Source organism: Notolabrus celidotus, chromosome 12, assembly GCF_009762535.1.
Source record: "Notolabrus celidotus isolate fNotCel1 chromosome 12, fNotCel1.pri, whole genome shotgun sequence".
NCBI lineage: Eukaryota > Metazoa > Chordata > Actinopteri > Labriformes > Labridae > Notolabrus > Notolabrus celidotus.
The window spans coordinates 23701760-23722200 of NC_048283.1; the positions used below are offsets into that span (position 1 = coordinate 23701760).

The 20441-nt window shown below is 41.3% G+C and overlaps 1 protein-coding gene across 7 annotated transcripts in view; it reads right to left on the minus strand.

The window, feature by feature from the left end:
• adgrb1a (adhesion G protein-coupled receptor B1a) overlaps positions 1-20441 on the minus strand; it is a 177298-nt gene that overhangs the window by 18215 nt on the left and 138642 nt on the right. For all 7 annotated transcript variants that reach the window (XM_034698288.1, XM_034698289.1, XM_034698287.1 and 4 more), the window contains 6 exons: positions 10474-10577; positions 10113-10215; positions 9876-10026; positions 9726-9795; positions 9313-9379; positions 6404-6489 (listed from right to left, as the gene is read on the minus strand). In XM_034698288.1, coding sequence (XP_034554179.1) covers positions 6404-6489; positions 9313-9379; positions 9726-9795; positions 9876-10026; positions 10113-10215; positions 10474-10577 — 581 coding nt within the window. The remainder of the gene's footprint in view (positions 1-6403; positions 6490-9312; positions 9380-9725; positions 9796-9875; positions 10027-10112; positions 10216-10473; positions 10578-20441) is intronic.

A 20441-nucleotide genomic window follows, 5' to 3' on the forward strand; every position in this document is an offset into this window, starting at 1 on the left:
CAATACAGTCTTGAGTTTTCTTTGAGTTTTGATAAATGAGGTCATTATGTTGCAGTGTTTTTTTCTATAAGGTGAAGTATTTTCATCTCTTCAACACGATTGTTTCATGGCCTTTTGCCGAATCATACTTGATTCTAAAAATAGTGAATAATTCTCACCAGGAGACTCAACACCAGGGACAACCGAATCACACTAGTCCACACTATCCACAGAAAGCAGAATAAAACGGACGGAACGGAACACATCAAAGCAGAATGGAATGTTCCGGTTGATCAAAGACAAATAGAACACTGATTCATTCTAGAATGCAAAAAATTGACACCAGGGATGACCTGATCACACAAGTCATATCGAATCAATCTCAGGAGTCTGGAACTTTCCCTCTCTGCCTGTTGACACTGTGGTAAAAACATAAGTGTGGTCTCAGGCTGGTCTTGAGAGTGGGGAAATAATGATAGTTAGCGGGCACAGATGTGAGAGCAGCCTGAGGAGTTACTGGACCCCAACCATCTCTGAGAGGGACAAGTGGAGCAACCACCTGTTCCCTGGTGGTTCACATTAAGCTGCTCCGAGACATTACACTGCTGCAAAAACACCACTCCAAGCACGAGCTTCCAAAAGTCTATAAGCTCACTGAATTAAATATAGAGCTTCATCTTTCTGTACGTTTTCCTAATTCAGCAGAACAGAAAGATAGAAACCGATCATACTCAGGCACAATCATTGAAAGCTACATCACTGTATTTCCCTCCAAAACCTTCTCTTTCTATGAATCTGGAGACTTGTTTTGCTAGAAGAAGGTTGACTACAAATCTTGAATTATTGACAATTTATACCAAAGTAATTTGTTACCATACGGCCTCCTGCTAAACAACAATTAAAGCTGAAGGGCTGAGAGAATCGATTTTGTAGCCTCTGGACGTCTGGATTAAAAATCACATAATGGAAGAAATTCAATTTCTAGTAAAAGGGCAATACAGCCTCTAAATGTAGGCCAGGGGCACTGATATTAAAAAGCAATCAAGCCTTTTGGAAATACAACCCTGCTTCTCTGGACTTAAGGATGAAGAGGCAGAAGGTGGGGGTTTGATGAGGCTGAAAAACTCACAAACATCACATTAATCTACAACTCAGAACCTGAAACACTCTGCTTCAAAACCTCCTTACAGCTTAATGTGTGATCAACATACTACTACTGTAGCTGTAAACACATCTACTTAAGCCTTTGTTCAGGAGGAAACAAACCCCAGCGAGGGTTGAAGTGATGTCGCTGCTGTCTGGTTTAATTTTCACAGAGAATTAGCCTCTAATCAGTGGGGGAAGCAGACTCCGCAGCGAGGCCGGTCTCTGAGGTGTGAGCAGACCTGCCTGCTGCAGATGCTGCTGTGCTCTTAATTAGATGCCGCATAGATTCGTTAGCTTCATTAGGCGTGTTTTGCATGTGAACCTTGAAGGAACACAGGAGAGGTGAGTGGGTGCAGAGGAAAAGTCCTTTGTCTTTGTGTTTATCAGATCCAGAGAGAATCACGGGAACACACATTCTACCTCATTTGAAATCAGTCATATCATGTTACGATTGCTTCACCAGCAGGCCTCATACTGCAGCAGATATCTGTCTTTGCTTTCCTAATCTTAGCGATGACCCATGAAAAGCTTTAAAGAGCGTTTTTCCCTACTGTGTGCACAATGTGATGCACCCCATGCATGGAGTTAAAACAGGAGGCCAAACCTGAGGCTTCTTTCCTGCATGTCACTCCCCGCTCTCTCTCCTGGTTTCCTGCTCTATCCACCATCCTGTCCTCTCTGAATGAAGGCATAAAAGCCTGAAAATACAACTTAAGAACATCTTTTAAAACAGGATATCTGTTGTTGAATGCAGATAATATGGTTGCGTGTTTCATCTTGTAACTGCAACTTCACTTCCTGCAGACTCAAAGTTAGGAGGCATCTTCAACCAGGTACCTGAAATTGATTACCTGATTTATCCTCGATGGGCAGGATGTTCCAAAATATTTACTGTTGCCTCACTAGAGCTAAAACACAGCCAGACAATGCATGACAGGTACCAGTACTGTATCATACATTACTGTTGTTCATACAGATATTATTACAAAGACGATTAGAAAAGAGACATCAGAGGAGATGAAAAGTGCAGCTCAAGTCTGGACAATGTACGGCAATTCCAGAAATGTTGTAAATGAAGGAAATGCGGACCAATCACAGGGCATGCGGTCTGCATTATATCAACGCGTAGTTACATTTTGGCAGAAGTGCATGTCTGGCTAAAGGCTGATTTATACTTGTGCGTCGCCCCTACGCAGCAGGGGCTGACGCAGACATGAGCACCACATACTTGTTTGTTGATGTGTCCGTGTCGCGCAGCATCTCTCTGCCGAAACGTATGAGGGCAGTGTGGTCTCTCAGATAGCCGGTGGCCTGCTTCCGCCCTGCTACGATCTCTGTTTACTTTTCCACAGCGATTCAGAGCGTGTTATGTTAATCTACAGCTGGTACATGTTGCTGTTTATAGAGACATGATTACATGAAGAATAGAGAGGAGGAGATGAAATATAAGGCCGATGGGTGGCCGATGAGTGGCCGATGAGCGTCCTATGAGAGGGGATCCCGGAAGTGCTGTAAATGCGAGAAATACAATGCCGCCGAGCAGACCAATCACAGGGCTTGCGGTCCGCGTCGATTCTACGGGTAGTTACATTTTGGAGGAGGTGCATGTCAGCTATGTGCATAGGCCTCTGCGTAGGGTACAGGAGCTACGCAGACCTCCAGCATAGGCTACGCCGTCACTTTGACACTGAACTATAAATCAGCCTGAAGTGTGTAGTCTTCTGTATTGAAACCTGGCTTTAATCGTAGCCTTGCAGCTTAAATAGACCGTCAAACTGAGTCACTGTGCAAAGTCAAACACAAGGACTCTATTAGTTGCAATTAAATACATTTGCAAGGTTCAGAGTTAAAGTACTGGAAGTTAAAACATTTAACCTCTCGTACAATACCAGAGAACAGTACAATGGAAGCAGTCTGATCCGACATTCAGACGCTAAGAGGGGAAATAAAACCCTAGCAGAGGTCAGGTGAGGTTTCACTGTCTGATGATGATCCGTGTTTCTACGAGGTAAACGACCAGACAGAAGAAAGACTCAAACTGCACTTCCACACACACACACACACACACACACACACACACACACACACACACACACACACACACACACACACACACACACACACACACACACACACACACACACTCCAACACGCACACGCTCACACAAGTGAAGTAAATAAGAAATATTAATATCTCGCTCTGCCACTAGAATGTGTTACTGTGAGACAGTCAGGAGGACCTGAGGCAGTACGGGTTAAGAGCTATCAGCTAACAGCAGCTAGCATACATTAAAGCTCAATATTAGAACAGGGAGGTAAATAGGCAGAAGGAACTAGGAAGCCAATCAGAGGTGCTCGCTACAGGATTCAGCAGGTTTGGTGATGGGCAGGGCTGGCGGCTCTACGTTAAGAGGAGGGTGGGATGGCCAGGTATTTTATTACCCAATCACTGATGACATGGGAGGGGGCTTCAGATACTGATGTGTTCCTGATTGGAGAGCCCTGAGTGAGAGAGAGGGGATTCTGTGCAAACGCAAGACAATTCAGACAGCATCAACAGGTACAGTAGAACAAAGAGATCATTGAAGAAAGAAAACATTTCAGAGAGAGAGAGAAAATAACATTTGAATGCACCAACGATGCCGATGGAGACAGAACAGCCTGTGGGGTAAAGGGCAGCAGGGTGCAGGTGTGCTCTAAGGTTCTACCTATCCAAATTTAGTCGTGAAAATAATTTAAAGTTATCTAAAACTGTTCGATACAACAAAGGTGTTTGTACAGACCCAACATTAGAAGAAGCACTCCAACGTTTTGAAAAAAAGAGCTGCTGCAAAACCAGCGTTTAGGCGAGTCCACGCAACATGAAGACAGCCTCAGGAGATAGTAAGACAGCTGTTTTCTGCAGCGTCTCCATAGCTGTGTTAATGACACGTTATATTTTCAGCCATCAAGCTGAGAGAAGATGTAAAAGATCTGACCTCCCACGTCTGCACAACTAATTTTAGAGACGTGAAGTGCTGAAACGTCTTCTGTTTGATATGACAGCAAAAAAGTGTAGGAACTCCGAGATCTCTCCTGCAACCAAACAGAGGTGGACTCAACTGTTATCTTATTGAATTCCTGAAAATATGCATTAGTCGAAAGTCTGGGGTTGTGTTGCAGATTGACATCCCAAATATGGAGGGTTTTTTTTAATTTTTTTTTTAGTTTATGATGCTCTGCAGGGAGGTTGGAATAGGATGAGATTCAGTATTATTGCTGTGTATAAAACATGACTTTTGGTGTCTAAAGGGTATCAGTGCTGGGTTAAAATGACCTGAAATAAAAGCAATGAAGCCATTAACTCTACTTCCAGAGTGGTCTGGTTGTTGCTTCAAAGGTGCTTTCTGTAGAAGCCAGGGTCTGTGATAGGATATGATATTAAGTATATACTGTAGCTTTTAACGCACTCTGTGCACCTGTGCATGCGGTCATCTGTCTTCAAACTGGTAGTTACCTCATCTCGAACACTGATGTGAAACATGAAAAGTCAACATCTGACTTGTGAACTAAAGCTTGCAGCGCGAACAGAAAGCTCCTTCAGACTGAAGAAATATTCAAGGTAGAATTGTCAGTTCTTCAAAACGATGCAATCTGAGTTATTTTTACATAAGATGGTTTCAAAAAGCACGAAAACTTATGAAAAAGGTAGATTTAAAGTTTATTTTCAACCTAAAGCTGCAGCCAGCGAAAGAGAGAGAGTGGCAGTGATCGAGTCACCTTAAGGTATAGTGAAGAGAGCGAGCACGGCTAATGAAAACAAAGTGGTGAAACAGAAAGTAAGACTTTATGAGGCTGTTAAATTATGGTCTGTTTAGTGACTTTTTCCGAAGCAGTGATGTTTGCAGTGTGCCAGGGAGTTAAATTATGATGCCATCGAATTTAAACTGATTTTTATCAGTCGTATCAAAGTTAAATATCAATTCAGGTAGGATCCAACTGTTTTAAAGCTGCACCAGAAACTAGGAAAATAGTGTCTCATTAGCAAAAACATCCAGTTCTTGTGCATCAGATCACTGCTGGTATGAAGGTTTACTGCAAAGTGCTTTGAGGTGCATCATTTTTACTTTTAGTCGTCGTTCTGATCCTGTCCAAAAACAATCTGCGCCTGAACTAAGAGACCAAACTGCATGCATCAGATCTCACATTTGTTCTCTGTTGGCTGAGGTATGTTTTTGTCTGGACCTCAATGGAAGAGAGATCAAACCAGCGTAAATCTGGAAGTTGATGTTTGCACTCTTTGTATCCTTTCTTCAGCCTTGCTTATTAATCGTTTGTGTGTGTGTTCAGCAGCCATAATTGTTTCTCCTAATTCAAGCGAGACCTCTCTCTGCCAAACCAGCCGAGCCAGGAAATAAACTCTGCTTTTGAATCTCTGGCAAAGTCATACAACGAACTAGAAACACCGGGGGTCTAGGACTCCAGGCAGTCTTTGTTTTCCCAAACGTTGGAGTGATCCTTCAGTAAAGGCCCAGAGTAGCTTCAGACTTTTACCAGATAACTTTGGTGCCATGTGTTTGCAACTCTATCTTGATGATGCTTTTTAAACAGCAATAGCAGGAGAGAAAACTCGGGTTTGATTTGTGTAGCTCTGGCGCACGCCTCTATTGGTGATGTCAGCAGAGAGCTCTTCTCAGCTTTGTTTGTTCACTTTGTTTTTCGCGCCGCGTCACCTACAGAAGCCACGGGCAGAGCTCCAGAAATCAAACAGAAGTTGTGAATTTCCCCTTGAAGTTATTCAAAGCCCTGCTTCCCTTTACTACAAACAACCAAACAGGAGAAAGAAAAAAAAAAGACGAGGATGGATTTACAGAACTTTACATCAATAGCAAAACCTGCAAAACAAAGAGCAGCTGGAGGAAAATGCAACACATTTCAAACTTAAAAGAAAGCAATGGGATGAGTCATCATATTGCTCAGTCTGTGCAGGACCAATAACCAGACAGCCTTCCCCACATTTCTATTGTTCTTTTATGCACTGTTTAGCTCTGTGGCTCCTCACAGCCTTAGAAAACACAGAGAGCACATTTTCATCTGCTTTTGATTCATGCAGTCATGTTCCCAATCTTTATTCTACGTTTGTCTGCTTTCCTTTATGATCTAATCAAGGCCAAAGTCTGAAATGATGGTGAAGGATCGAGCTCAGAGACATAACTGTGCCGCTGGTTCCTCCTTCTATCTGAGCTGTCAGGCTGGTTATAGGTCACTGTGTAAAATGGATGTGTGGTATAAGGCATACCCCGCCCTCTCCTTTAGTTTCATATCAGTAATGCCGTCTTTGGACACCAGTTTGTTAAAAACGAGAATCCCAATAACCATGTTAACCTGCCGGAGAGAAGAGGCACAGGATTAAAGCAGAGCAGAGACAGTTTGATCACTTCACAGCATGCACATCTATCCTGATGAAGACGACGATGAGGATGAAAACATGCTCTTAAAAAACTCTCTGTACTTACTGTAAGCTCAAAAAGCAGAGCGTGCCGTCTGAAGTGTTAGTGACAGAATACTATCAGACACCCGATAACGCTCTAAAGCTTAAAAATAGATGACAAGATGGATCGCTAATATATTCCCCTCTTTAAAGAAGACTGCATGCAGAAAAAAAACATACATAAATGATGAGATGTGTGAAATCAAGGAAGGGGAGGGGATGTCTGTGCCTGTAGTAATTCCTACAGTTTTACTGCTTTGAGGATTCCCTGCGTGTAAAAACTGTGTAGTACAAGTCTCTGTGAAGCTGTTCAGAGTGGGCCGCTGCCAGCTGGAGCAGCAGCTCTTTATAAGAGAAGCAGAAGCTCCAAACAAGCTGTGCACTCGTAGTGGAAAGGTGGAGGAAAAAAGAGGTGGGATGTGAATCACTTTGACTGTAGCTAAATGAAATCAGAGCAGAGCATCACTGCAGAGCTGGTGACTGAGGTCTACCTCTGATGTGGGTTAAACATCTGAGGAGGGAGGGGGGCGAAGACTCACACGACAGTTTTTGTTTGATAGTCTACTCAGAATCAGAAACAGGACGTACTAAACAGAAGCTACGATGATGAAGGTAAAACGGATTAAAACGGCAGAATTTCTGTTCAAAGGGAGATATTTATAAATGTTGTGATATAAAAGATTGCAGCACGATTGTGATGCATTATTATTTAGGCCAGCTAAGGCTGAGGACCAAATGTGAGCGGGCCTTTGAGCGGGAAATTGTTAACAGAGCGGGAAATTTAATTTCCCCCCTGTGGATTAATAAAGTACCTTTCTTCTTTCTTCCTTTTCTGTCAGAGCCTCGACCCTCTGGAACAACTTGAGGAGATCAGATAGGCAGACTCTTATTTCTTATTCTCTTATTCCTTTTCAGGCAGTATCACTGGGGGGATTATATAATTTCATTTTATATTTTTATATTTTTTATACTGCTGATTTCTTTGAATACTTCTGATTTCTTTGAATCTTTCATCTTTTGTAATTTTTATTTGTCCAACATAATTTTATTTCCTTTTATCTGTGCTCCTCACATTTCTCTTTTATTGTCTTTTAGTTTCTTTCTTATTTGTAAGGCACTTCGTAACCCTTTCTTAAAAAGTGCTAAATAAATAAAAAATATTGTATTATTATTATTATTGTCATTAATAATATTATAATTCTTTTTATTATTTATCATTATTTGATTATTGATATGTAATTTTATCATTCATATTATTGATTTATTATTATTGTTAATATTGTTATTATTATGATTATTTAAATTAGTATTGATATAATTACAGTTTATTATTATTATTATTAGCATTAAAAGTATTATTATTATTATTATTAAAAGTATTATTATTAATAATAATATTATTGTTATTATTATTATTATTATTATTATTAAATTAATATTTATATTATAATAATAATTAATATTTTGTTTTTATTTATTTATTTATTTTTATTAGTGTAGAGTTTAAGTCGACTTGTGTTCAGTCTTTTTTAGTTAAGCAGAAACTCATCACACCTTCAGCCTCAGCAGACTTGTTTCAGAATAAAATTTGAGTAATGACGAGTTGAAAACAGAAGTTCGGGAAATTAGAGGTCTTTAAGGAGAAACAGAAGAAGGACGAGTATGAGGAAAGTAAACAAGGAGGCAAGGGAGTAAACAAACAAGGGAGTGAAGATCAGCAATGCTTTAAGAAGGCCGGTACGCTCACTCCTGTTCTTCGTTTTTGTGTCACACTCAAGAAGTGTTTTAATAAATGCATGTTGTGAAATTCAGCTGTAACTTCTGTTTCTTCTATACTTAAGTATACCAAAGTTAACTGAAACTGGCTGCACAAAATGCTTACATAAAAACAAGGGGAGAAATAGCACTCATTCTTAAAGCACTAAAGATAAGAGAGAGGAAACATAGAGAACGGTAAAGAAAAAGGACGGATGGAAAGGAAGGAGAAGAAAGACAGAGGATAGAGGAAGAGGCTTACAAAGAGGGTAGAAGGAAGTAAGGCAGGGGATTTAAGCAGAAGGTACAGGGATCAAAAGGAGAGAGGAGGCAAGGGAAGGAAGTCTCTGAGAATTTCACAAGGAAAGGAAGCAAAGGCTGGAAGGAAGAGGGAAGGAAGGAAAGGTAAAGGAAGAGAGAGAGAGGGGGGAACAATATAAGTTTACAAAGAGAAAAGGAAATAGGAAATTAAGAATGAGCTGAGAAGGAAAGGTTGAGCCAAAGGAAACAAGGTGAGTAGGAGTCAAGTAGGAATTCAGAGGAGGAGGTGAACTAAAATGAAACAAAATGAATGTGAAATTTTTGTTTTTTGAGAACTGAACCAGACTTTATGAAGCTTTTATTAAAAACGCTGTGAGGAGAGATTTCATCCACAGGGGGCGCCAGAACCACCACAACATGAAAACTCATCACTGTGCCTTTAACCAGGAACACTGGGGAGCTCTGATGCATTCATCTTTACTTTTTATTCATCGCGAATGCAACATTTCTTTTGAAGGAAAACTTTAATTTCTTAATTCCTGAACTTAGGTTTTATTATTATTTTAGCTCCCTGCATGGATTTATTCACAGACTTCACATGTTTCTCTGAGTGTGACGGTGTGAAACTCTTAAGTGATGGAAAAAAAAGATTTAAAACAGTGCAAGGCAAACACCACACGGGCAGACTAAAGAGGAAATACCAAGACAACAGCTGCAGCAGGTCCAACAAATGCATAGAGGAGACCTCCTTCCAGAGAGAGCCAGCAGCTACATGAGAGGAGCGGGAGGAGACAGATGTGGGAAGATGTGTTTGGAGGATATGGAGATGAGGAGGGAGGGGGGAGGATTGTAAAAGAGGAGGGACAGAGGCAGAGGAGTGTGTGCATGACATGAATGAGGATGAAAAAAATGGATGAGGAAGAGAAAGAGAGAGGTTAATCATGCTGCAGGTTTAAACCACAGTCTTTTGTAATATCGCTGTAAGAAGTCAGTGAGTTCGGGCTGATTAAAACACATTTTGTTTCAGTCATATTGACCAAAACAATCAAGAGTGGGATGTTTTCCCGCAGCCCTAACTCACACACAGTTCAGGTCTAAAGGAGAGCATGCTTACTAGCTCGGTGTCCCGTATCCCTTTGCTTTAGTGAACCCCACTGAGATCGCCACCACCAGCGCAGGGAGACCTGAAACAGAGGAGGAGACGGTTATTCACTCAGCAGGAGATCACACAGGAGCATGACTGACACCAGAGAGAGGGCCCTACCCCAGCCCAGACACAGGAAGCGCTTGCGTATGATGCGATTCCTGAGGCGGCCCGTCACCGCCATGTAGGACTGCCACGCCTCCGTCAGCACCCAGCAGAACGAAGACAGGAAGAAGAAGTGAAGGAATGCGGCGATCAGAGTGCATAAGATCTGAAACAGACGGAAACACAGGGACGGTTTTAACTCGCAGTCAGGTAAAGATGAGCTGATACTCTAGTGTGAGGACTGAATCTCACCTTATTCCGTGTCTGAGTCTGTCCGATGAGGATCAAGGCGTTGGAGGAGATGATGGAGAGGCAGAAGTTAATGAGGATGACTGAACGCTCCGACCGAATATACCTGCAAGAAAGAGATCAAAGATAAGGTTTATTACTCTGCAGGCTGAAATGTTTAGTCACCTGCTGTCTAGTTTGAATACTAGTTGTATCGTATGTACGTCGCTTTGGATAAAAGCGTCTGCTAAATGACATTGTAACATTGTAAAATTGTAACTAGCTCTGTGCTTGACACACTATCACGTATCAAAATACTGGACAGACTTTGTTTAACTTTAGTCCTAACTCTGCAGTGTTTTCAAAGCATGATGCTTCGTCTCACCTCCAGACCGACACGTAGATGATTATGAGCAGCAACAACGTGAGTGAAGAAACTCCACAGCCCACGATCAGCGTCACCGACGGCAGCTGTGTCTTGTCCATGTTCTGCAAAAGAAGAGAAGAGAAGAGCACGGAAAGTGAAAAAGTGTTGCTGTCACGTCTCCAAATCTTCGGACGCGATCATGATTCAGCAGAGGTCGATGTTTACCTGAGCTCAAAATGTCAACTTAGTACACACAAGAGTCTGTGAGTCCACATCCACAGTGTGATGAATAGAAATGTAGTGAAAAAGCTCAGAAGCATCGCTGAAAACAAAGTCTGAGAGAAACTTCCAGATCTGTGGTGTGTGCAGACTCTGACAGGAACTGTCAGCACATGAATACAAAAGAAGAAAAAAAACTCCCTGCTGGCTCCATTTGTTGAGAGCTCACCTCCTAACTGGGTCACTCATGGTTCAAATGCAGTGGACTACATCTTCCTTACCATCAATTCAGTGTCGCTGATGCTTTTCAAGAGGACACGGTGCACAGACAGTGTCGTTTTGGCTTCGCAGCACAACAGTAGAGCTTTCTCAAACTGAAAAACACAACAGTCTCACAGACGTTTGGGCTAATCTCCTCTGCTGCAGAAGAGGAGACGTGTTTCTACATACATTAATATCAGGTGCATTTAGGTACTTTTAAGAGGCTGGGAGTAACAAGTCTGCCTGCAGGGTGGGGCTGTAACAGAACGATCACAATGCAATTAGTAACATTGGTTTGAAGGTAGATATGTTGCAAAATGCACGAGCTTGTAGACTTGATTTGAGAACCTACAGAATACGATTTGAGAACTTGTGGATCAAAAATGTGAACTTGTATGTTTCATTTTTCCCTTTTAAAAAAAATTCACACATGTGAATTGAATTTGAAGTTCCAGAAAAAAAAAATACATGGTAGCTTGTGGAAAAAATGTGAACTTGTATTTTGAAAATTTTCACTTGTAAAAAATATTCATACAGTCACAAAAAATAATCACACGTGTAGATTGATATTTACAACCACAACTCAGTGATTACAACCTCTAAAATCGGTCCCTGTAACTTCACGAATGAGCTTTCTCACATTGCAAAGTGACGAATCTGCGCGCTTGACTTTTGCAACACAGGGGCAGAGGGGGAGGGGCTGGTTGGTGGTGGGGTGAGAGGTCAACCAATCAGAAATCAGAAGACGAAGCGCTGTTCTGCTCTGCTGTCCTCCTCCCCTGTATCAGCGGCTGCCGGTCTCCGGGCTTCTTACTGCTACAGGCTACAGGGAAATGACCGGACTCTGCTTCTAACTACGTGTTTAAAAACTTTATAAAAGTGCCGGACAGTTGTTTTTCAGGTATATGACGAGGAGATAAGCCCCGGTTCTGCTTCTTACTGGGATTTTTTTATTGTTTTTGACTAGGGGTTGTATGAGTTTCATGTTGCCGATAGATACTAGCCACACTAGTTTGTGATCTGCTGGTATATCTATCAAAATACAAGTTCACATTTTTTCCACAAGCTACCATGTATTTTTTTTTCTGTAACTTCAAATTCAATTTACGTGTGTGAATTTTTTTACAAGTGAAAAATGAAACATACAAGTTCACATTTTTGATCCACAAGTTCTCAAATCGTATTCTGCAGGTTCTCAAATCAAGTCTACAAGCTTGTGCATTTTGCAACATATCTACCTTCATACATTGGCAGCTCGCACCAGTAGCTTGGAGGAAGTGTTGCTGTTCTCTCAATTAGATCGTAGCTGCTGTATTGATCATGCATCCACTCAAGCTTTTTAGAGTTGAAGAGCAGAGGTCTGAAATCAAACTACCAGGGTTCAACAGATCAGGGTTCCATAAAAAATTATTGTCCAAACACTGGACACCCAAACACTGATATTATTTGGAGGAAGTCAACATCAGACATCAACATAGACATCAGGGCAATCTACTATGGATTTTCAAAATAAAAGACGTCTGTGATATGAAAATGTGCAAAAACGATGTGTTTCAAATTTCAAGTTGCTTCTATTTTGGAATGACAATCATTGCAATATGCTAAATTTCCAATGGTGCAATGGCAATTAATAAATATATATATATCTGTTTCCGCTAATATATTTTGATTCTAACTGATAACAGAACACCTCAAAATGTGTTCCTGCCAATCACAGCTATATCCGATTTGAAATTTCAAAATAAAAACCATTATAAATAGAGCATATTTCATTAATTTTAGATACATTCAAAGTGAGATTATGAAAAAAATCCGGGTTACCATGGACTCGTTTTAATTAAGATTAATAGTGAACAACCTCATAATTTGATCTTGTCAATCCAAGCTCGATCTGATTGGTAATTTCAAAATAAAAGCAACTTGAAATTTAAAACATCATTTTTTTTTTGCACATTATCATATTACATACGTCTTTTATTTTGAAAGTCTAGGATAAGTTCCTGTATTTGGTACGTTCCTTTTTTTCCGGTAGAATCTGCAGTTTGTAAATTTGTTTCAGGACTGATAAAAATGTTTGGCTAATGTCATTTTGTTTTATAAAATGAAAACTGATAACACATTTTTAATTTGCACGTTTTTTTTGACGATTCAAACTATTTTTTAGATATTTTTGTAATCATGGTTAAAATACGCAGTTTAAAAAAAATTAAGACTGTTTTTTGGAGGACATCTCAGTCTTGTCTTATCAACCATCATTGAGCATGAACATTTCTTAGTGTAGAAACATGAGCACCATGTTTTTCTTTAGTTTTCAGATGTTAAAGTTGTGAGAAACTGACATCTAACGCTGTAAGTTCACAGCTCTTATCCGCACATGCTCCCTAGCTGTTCTGTCAAAGCACTCATGAACTGCTCTAAATCCTCAACCCTCTCATATTTTAATGTTTCTGCTGTGTCATTAGTACTAGAACTGCAACTGTGTCAAGTAAATCACTGTGCTCATTCATATTTAAGACCCTACAAATTATACGCAGCTACTAAAAAGAGCCTGAAAGCTGACAGGGAATATTAAGTAGTGTCTCATCTACACACAGCGGGGGGAGATGTTGGGGTTTTGAATGCTGCAGAACGAAACGATGCAACAAAGTTCAGTTTCTTATTTTGAATCTTGGGTCTGAATTGGACAAATAGAGAGACAGGATGCAGAGATATGTTGCAGGTCTGATGAAAATCTGTATAAGAGACATTTAACACAGATGAGATGAAAAACGAGTCATAACATCTTTAATAAAACAGCAGAGGGCGCTATTTCTCAAGACTTATCTTGCTTGTTTATTTCGTTTGCAGCTGAGTAAAGGTGTGCAGACGTGGCAGCAACAGGTGAGGATGTTGTAGAATGCACATAGACAATATCAAACTTTATTTGCAGATTATTTGAGCATATTTCTTAGTGGACAATCTCTGTCTCTGGTGAGTGTTGCCTTAGACACGAAAGAGATCTAACAGATAATGTGAGAAGAGCTCAGGTCTCTTTAGAGGGCTCTAATACATCCAACATTTTCACTGATGATCCTTGTTTTAGCTGTTATCATTTACCATATGCAACTTTACAGTGTAGGGGAAGTAGAGAGTACCTTTGGTGTCCTTTCAAAATAAAAGTCTGCAAATAATATATCGCTTTTGGTATTATTCTTATTATCCAAAACTTTAATTATTTAAATGGATAGTTCCTTTTGTTTTTTGGAAGTGGGGTGACTTAAGGCACTCGTCAATAGTATGTTTATTACCCACAGACCTTGCAGGACACAAGCAAGGCTATCAGCTGCTGCAGATGAGGTCAGCTCCACAACGTAATTTAGCTACTTTAAGAAACTTGAACCCAAGCAGTAATGTAGTGTCAGTATAAGTATAATCCAAAGTGCATCCACTGGCATACTTTGGCATGTGGGCAAGGATCTGCCAACCTTCTCAGTGAGAGAGGACTGACTATACTGAGCTACAGCCGCTAAATATACTGTGGTCAAGCACCACAAGTAGAATCTCACTCTGTGGGAAACATGAAACTAGCTCATCCAAAAGCTAATGCATTAGCCACAGATGTTGATTGTTTGATAACTCCCTGTTTGCCAACCCCTCGCTCCTCCCCAGCACCACCCTCTCTGCAAAATACAGCATCCTCTGACTCCAGACATCCAACATGGTGGCTGCAAAATGCCAAACTCAAGGTCTATTCTCCAGGGAATTTAGAGCCAAAGTGGCGGACAGCAGCTCCGTGTTGGCTCGACTGGGAACGATTAAGATGGCGGGATGGGAGAAGCCATCTCGGGACTGTAATAATCCTCCAGGTTGGAGTGACCAATCCTGATCTAGTTGGAAACAGTAGTCTTTTGTTGACCCATCACCCAGCCACTGGCTTAAAGACGTAGTTTAACCAGACATCAGTTAGAAACACTGCAGAGGGACTCAGAGCATGTAGTTGCAATTGGCTGGCTGTACAGAGGAGTGTTTATGGTGGTAAGTAGAGTTCAAACACACATACACACACACACACACACACACACACACACACACACACACACACACACACATACACACACTTATGACACACAGCAGAGGAAGCCCAGTACCACAGCCTCAGGGAGCCGTGAACTCAACTAAAAGAATTTCACTGGTGCAGCTTTCAGTGAGAGGCTTTTCTATCCCGACAAGAATACAATTATGTGAGGAATCCGGTGTGCACAGGCACACTTGCGCGCGCACACACACACACACACACAAAGTGCACACCCGGGTATCTGGTATCTACAGCTGGAGAGAAGTCAGCAGGCTGGCAGCTTTTAGGGCCTCTGCTGCAGACCAAGGTGACTGCAAGGTGATTCATGAATAAACCACGATACTGCAAATCAGCAGAAACACACACACATACAAACACACACCACTAACACACACATATGTACCTGTCTGTTGATGCATGCTTTTGAATAGTACAATTGCACGACACAGACATGACTGAAATTCTTTCCTTTTCTAAAAACCTGACAGCTTGACAACCCCCCCCCCCCCCCCCCCCCGTGCTACAGCAGATATTGTCTTGGTTGCCATCGTTACACTGCATCATGGCAGCGGCAGCAGCAGGAGCAGCAGCAGCAGTGACAGAGTGTATGGGTGTTTGTGTAAGGCTGTTTGTTTATGCCTGTGCAGCCAGTGATTTCTCAGTTTGCCAATACTGATCTCTAAATATAGGCGCAATATTAGGTCGGGTTTTCTTCACTCTTCATCTCAAGAAAAGATCCAAACAAAGTCTCTGAGAGCTTTGCAGAGAGGAGAATAAAAACTTCTCCCGAGCGAACAGAGGAGATTTATAAAAACAGAGAACTGATGTTTGCAAACCAGAGCACGTGGATGCAAACCAACGAGCAAACTGGAGAAATCAAGCCAGGTCTCTGATCTATCTGACATCGTTCACCTTAAAGCACTTCAGATGAACAAGACATACCTTTAACTGAAACATTACACAAGCTAATGGTTGTGGAGGTTTTACTGCTTAAGGCAAAGTGAAGGATGGACGAACCACATGACCAATCAGTGTAATCATATTTGGTCAACAAAGCCGAGACGATGTGTTCCTTTGTTTTTGTGTCTTGAGCAGAACATCAAACTACAATACAGAGATATCAGCAGCCCTGTTTGTTTTGCATTGCACTTTGACTCTAAACCCTGCAATAGGACATTCATGTCCCAGTATTAGATTGGATTAGATTCAATGTATTGTCATTGGGCATGTCACAGGTATGTGACGTTACACCTCGATATAGCAGGTTTAGGCGTTTTTCGACCGGAGAGACTTTACCTCGGAACTACATGTGTTTCGACCGGTGGCCACAGGGTCTTAATTTAGTTCAGGGGTAGATAATCTACCCCCTAAAAAGCCCCTGCTAGAGGGGTAGTACTTTTCAAAGGTCGCAGGGCTTTCGGGGGGCAGGGCCTGCAATGCTGAACGTGTCTGATTGGTAGATTAACCGCAGTGTTTTTATTCCCCCTGCCGTCCACAATAACATAACACACATCTGTGATTCACTTGATTTCTCTTTCTTTCATTAGTTTTTATTTGTTCTATCTTTTTTTGTATGTGTGTGTACTTTTCAAAAGGAGAAGCTGTGATTCACTTGATTAAGCAGATGGTAGAAGGCAAAATAAATATAATTTTCCCTTCTAATAATGTACACCATAAATAAAAATGTTCCCCTGAATTATCTATAAACATCCTGTAATGTGTGTGGTGGTGTGTATATCTGCAGACAGGCTCTCTGTATTTTCTAATTTTGGACATTTCATGGGTGTCTGCTTGTGTGCAGAGAGTCAGGACTCTGGTGACATCACCGTCTCTGTCCTCTGCTCTCCGTCCGCCTGTCTGTGACAGACACTGTACACATGCATCTTAATGAGTCACCACAGGGACCTTACAAAATGTCAGTGTGTGTCAAGTCAAGTAAAGTGAATGAATGCGAATGCTAACAGTTAGCCGTGCAGTGGCAGTGACAGAGGGCGGAGCAGAGAGACACACAGCAGGCAAGTTCTTCAGAGCGTCTGATTTGTATTTTTCACTGCTTTGTCTTCTTCTCCAGCACTCTCTCTTTACTTCACCTCCATGTCAACCAGTCTCTGCTGCACTTTTTCTTTCACTCCCTGCAGCTTTAGGTTTAAAATATGACTGAAGATCTGTTTCTTTTTCATAGACTTTGATGCTTTCTAATACCATCAAATGTGATACTAATAGACTGCCGTCCTGTGACGCCCTTCCTGTTTTGGACAGTTAATGTAATAAAGGCTGAAGTGAGAGGCTGATCTGGATTTGGAGCAGATTCTCTTGCAGCCTCTGAGCCGAGAGAAAAAGAGAATTGGAGAGACGTAGGTTTTCAGCATGCACTTTATTTGCTCAGTTTTTTTCACCAGTTCTAACAACAGCAGTTTCATGGAGCAGAAAAACACTGAGTAACTCAGCTACTGTAAAAAACACATGAATAATTAAAACTGCAGGGTCATTTTGGAGACTACTTTCAAACATTTTAGCCCTGCATGTTGTTGCTCCGGTATAACTGTGCGTGCAGTGACACAGTTTGAAAACTAAAGTGACTAAAGTGAGTCAGTGTGACCCGTGATTTAAACTAAAGTTCTTCTGATACTGACACTAGTGTTGGAAACGCATCTGATACAGCCAGAAAGCAGTGTGGGCACTAACTTTGTTCAATGTGCCAATCCAGCCTGATCATTTATAGGTCCACCAACAAATCTACTTTTCCAAAACAAAGCCTACGCAGCGAATATACTGAACATAAACGCTTCTACTGGCAGTGATGCCCTGCTGGCAGAGAGAGCGTTTTTCCATCCCCCACATTAAGACTGCATCTTTTTTTATTTCAGATCATTTAACTATAGCAGTGAAAAACAGAAAATAAAACAGCTTCATGTTAAAAATTTGAGTTTCTCAGTCACTCTTTAGTGGATGTCAGGAGAGGCTACTGCTGCAAACATTAGTTGAGTTTGTTTTGAGTTGCTTAGCCTGTTTTTTGTATCAGGATTAGGGATGTCAACAACCAATCGAGTATCAGTTCATTGATTTTAAAAAACTTACTTATTTTCTATCACATGGAACAAACATCATGTGGTCTCATGTCAGTCAGCTATTAGGGAGGTGTTTTAAGTTTAAAGCATGTTTCGATGTGAATCAGCTGACTGAAGGTGTTGCGCACAGCGGAGACGCTCAGCTGGGAGCTGTGGCTGAGTGACAGGTCTCCATGAGCGCTTTTTTTCTCTGCCACCGGACTGATTATGATCCGGTTGCGCTCCCGTCTGACACCTGACCACGTACACATGCTTATTTTTCTCAATAAGGACAAGTAGAGAGAAAACTGGGCACTGTGAGCCTAAAATGTGTTTCTGTTCAGTTCCCTTGTTGAAATCTGAGCCTTCACTTTTATGTCTTCACTTGTATGTCCGCAGATATTATGACCTTGCTCCACAAACTGATATTCAGCGTGTTTAACGTTTTGAACACCGCAATACGATCCGTAGTTACTCAATACTGTCAGTTATACACATTGTGTCGTGAAGGAAAATTTGACTCAGGGAAAAAATGCATTTGGCATAGTTTTTGACATGAAAAACGGTAATGTATTTTTAAATGATTAATCGATAATTGATCGTTAACATTTCCAAAGATTGATCACGGAAGATACTTGAAATTGACATCCCTAATTAGGATTCTTTTAGTGTTCTGAGTAGAGCTGTGAAAGCATAGGACCTCACAAAATGTCAGCGTTTGCAAACTTGTGAATCAGGAGAGTTATCTGTGCAGTGGCTGTGACTGAGGGCGGAGCAGAGACACATCGCAGGCAGGACAAGGCTCAACTTCAGCAGCAAACTAACTAAATCCAGCACCTTCCTTTGCATGTGTGCAGAGATATTTTCATATAACCGCTTTGAAACGACCAGAAAATACTTCCTCATTTTACAGTTTTTGTTTACTTTTCTGGCGCACCCTCTCTTCTATCTCATTTGCTCACAGCAGCCACTGGTCAGAAGTATGTAGATGCAATTGTATTTGCAAGCTATTGTGCTGAACAGTATTATTGAATGTAAAAATAACAGATATTGTATTGTTTTAAAGCACATACTTTCGAAAAGTATCGAAAAGTCATGATCCTGCCTGAATTCTGCAGAACTTTAATCCAGGGGGTTTGATTCTTGATTTTTACAACCGACCACGTAACAAGCAGACATTTTGATGCTGGTAACCGTTTTAGTTTCAAGTTTAAAGCTTGCTAACTCATCCGGACGAATGGAGCAAAAAGCTGCCAAGATGACGCCAGCTGGAAATAGGCCCAAACAAATCATCGACTTCTAAGGGCCAGGCCAAGAAATAACTGAGGTCACTAAAGCTTGAGGTATTTACCAACACTAATCATTGATACAGTGCGTCCCTGTTCCTGATGTGAGCTGTTCTAGATGTACGAGAGTGAAGGGAGAGTTTAATAAAATAAGCTTTGTGGCGGTTGGAGGATGAACACGAGGGCGCCCCTCCACATACACCCTCCTTCTCCTAGCAGAAGATAATTGGCTGAGTTTATAGCCTGTCTTGTGTCCAGGTTTGATGCGTGTGCCGGGGCCAAGTTAATTAAATCCCCCTGATTAATCTGCACTGCAGTGAGTTTGTCTCTAAAAGCAAAAAGGAGGGAGAAAGGGATTACGAGTGCAGTGGAATGGAAAGGTGTCTGCTGAGACGGGCAAACTTTTACTTCCTCCCCAGCCAATGACGGCGCTCGGCTGGATGTCTCACGCTGCGTCCAAACGAGAGCGCTTCCATCCAAGAGAAAATGACCAGATTGCATTATTCCACATGAGCAGAGACAGATACGCTCCAGCTATCACTGCTTAGGAGGTCCACAGGAAGTCATTTCCTCCTGAAATCTATCAGAGGAAGCTGCTGCCAATATCAACAGTAAACAAATATGATTGCTTAAACAAGTGTTGCTGGTGTCAGTTACAGAGAGCGGCGATAAAACTACTGATTCAAACACTGATCATAGACGAGCACGTGGGAGCTGCACTAAATAAAGAAAGAAGAATTAGTGCCAAAGAGAAGAAAGGTTTCCAATATTTGGTCAATAATACCTGAACTAACTTATTATCAGTCAGATTCTAGATTGAAACGCTCCCCTGCTCACCCCTCACATTATTGAAGCTACGGTGGCCTGTGAGGACAAGAGGCTCCGTTGATGCATGATAAGTGTGATCCTTCATTTGTCAAGTTTTTCCATCAAAAACATATACTTATACAAATTACTTTGCTCACAACAACATCTCTTCTTCTTCTTTGTTTTCCAACAGGTGTATTTTGGGACTCATTAAATTAAAAAAGATGGCGGCCTCCCCCGAAGGAGACCTACTCTTATGGATAAAAATAATAATGAAATACGACACTCTGTACCTTTAAATATGACACACTA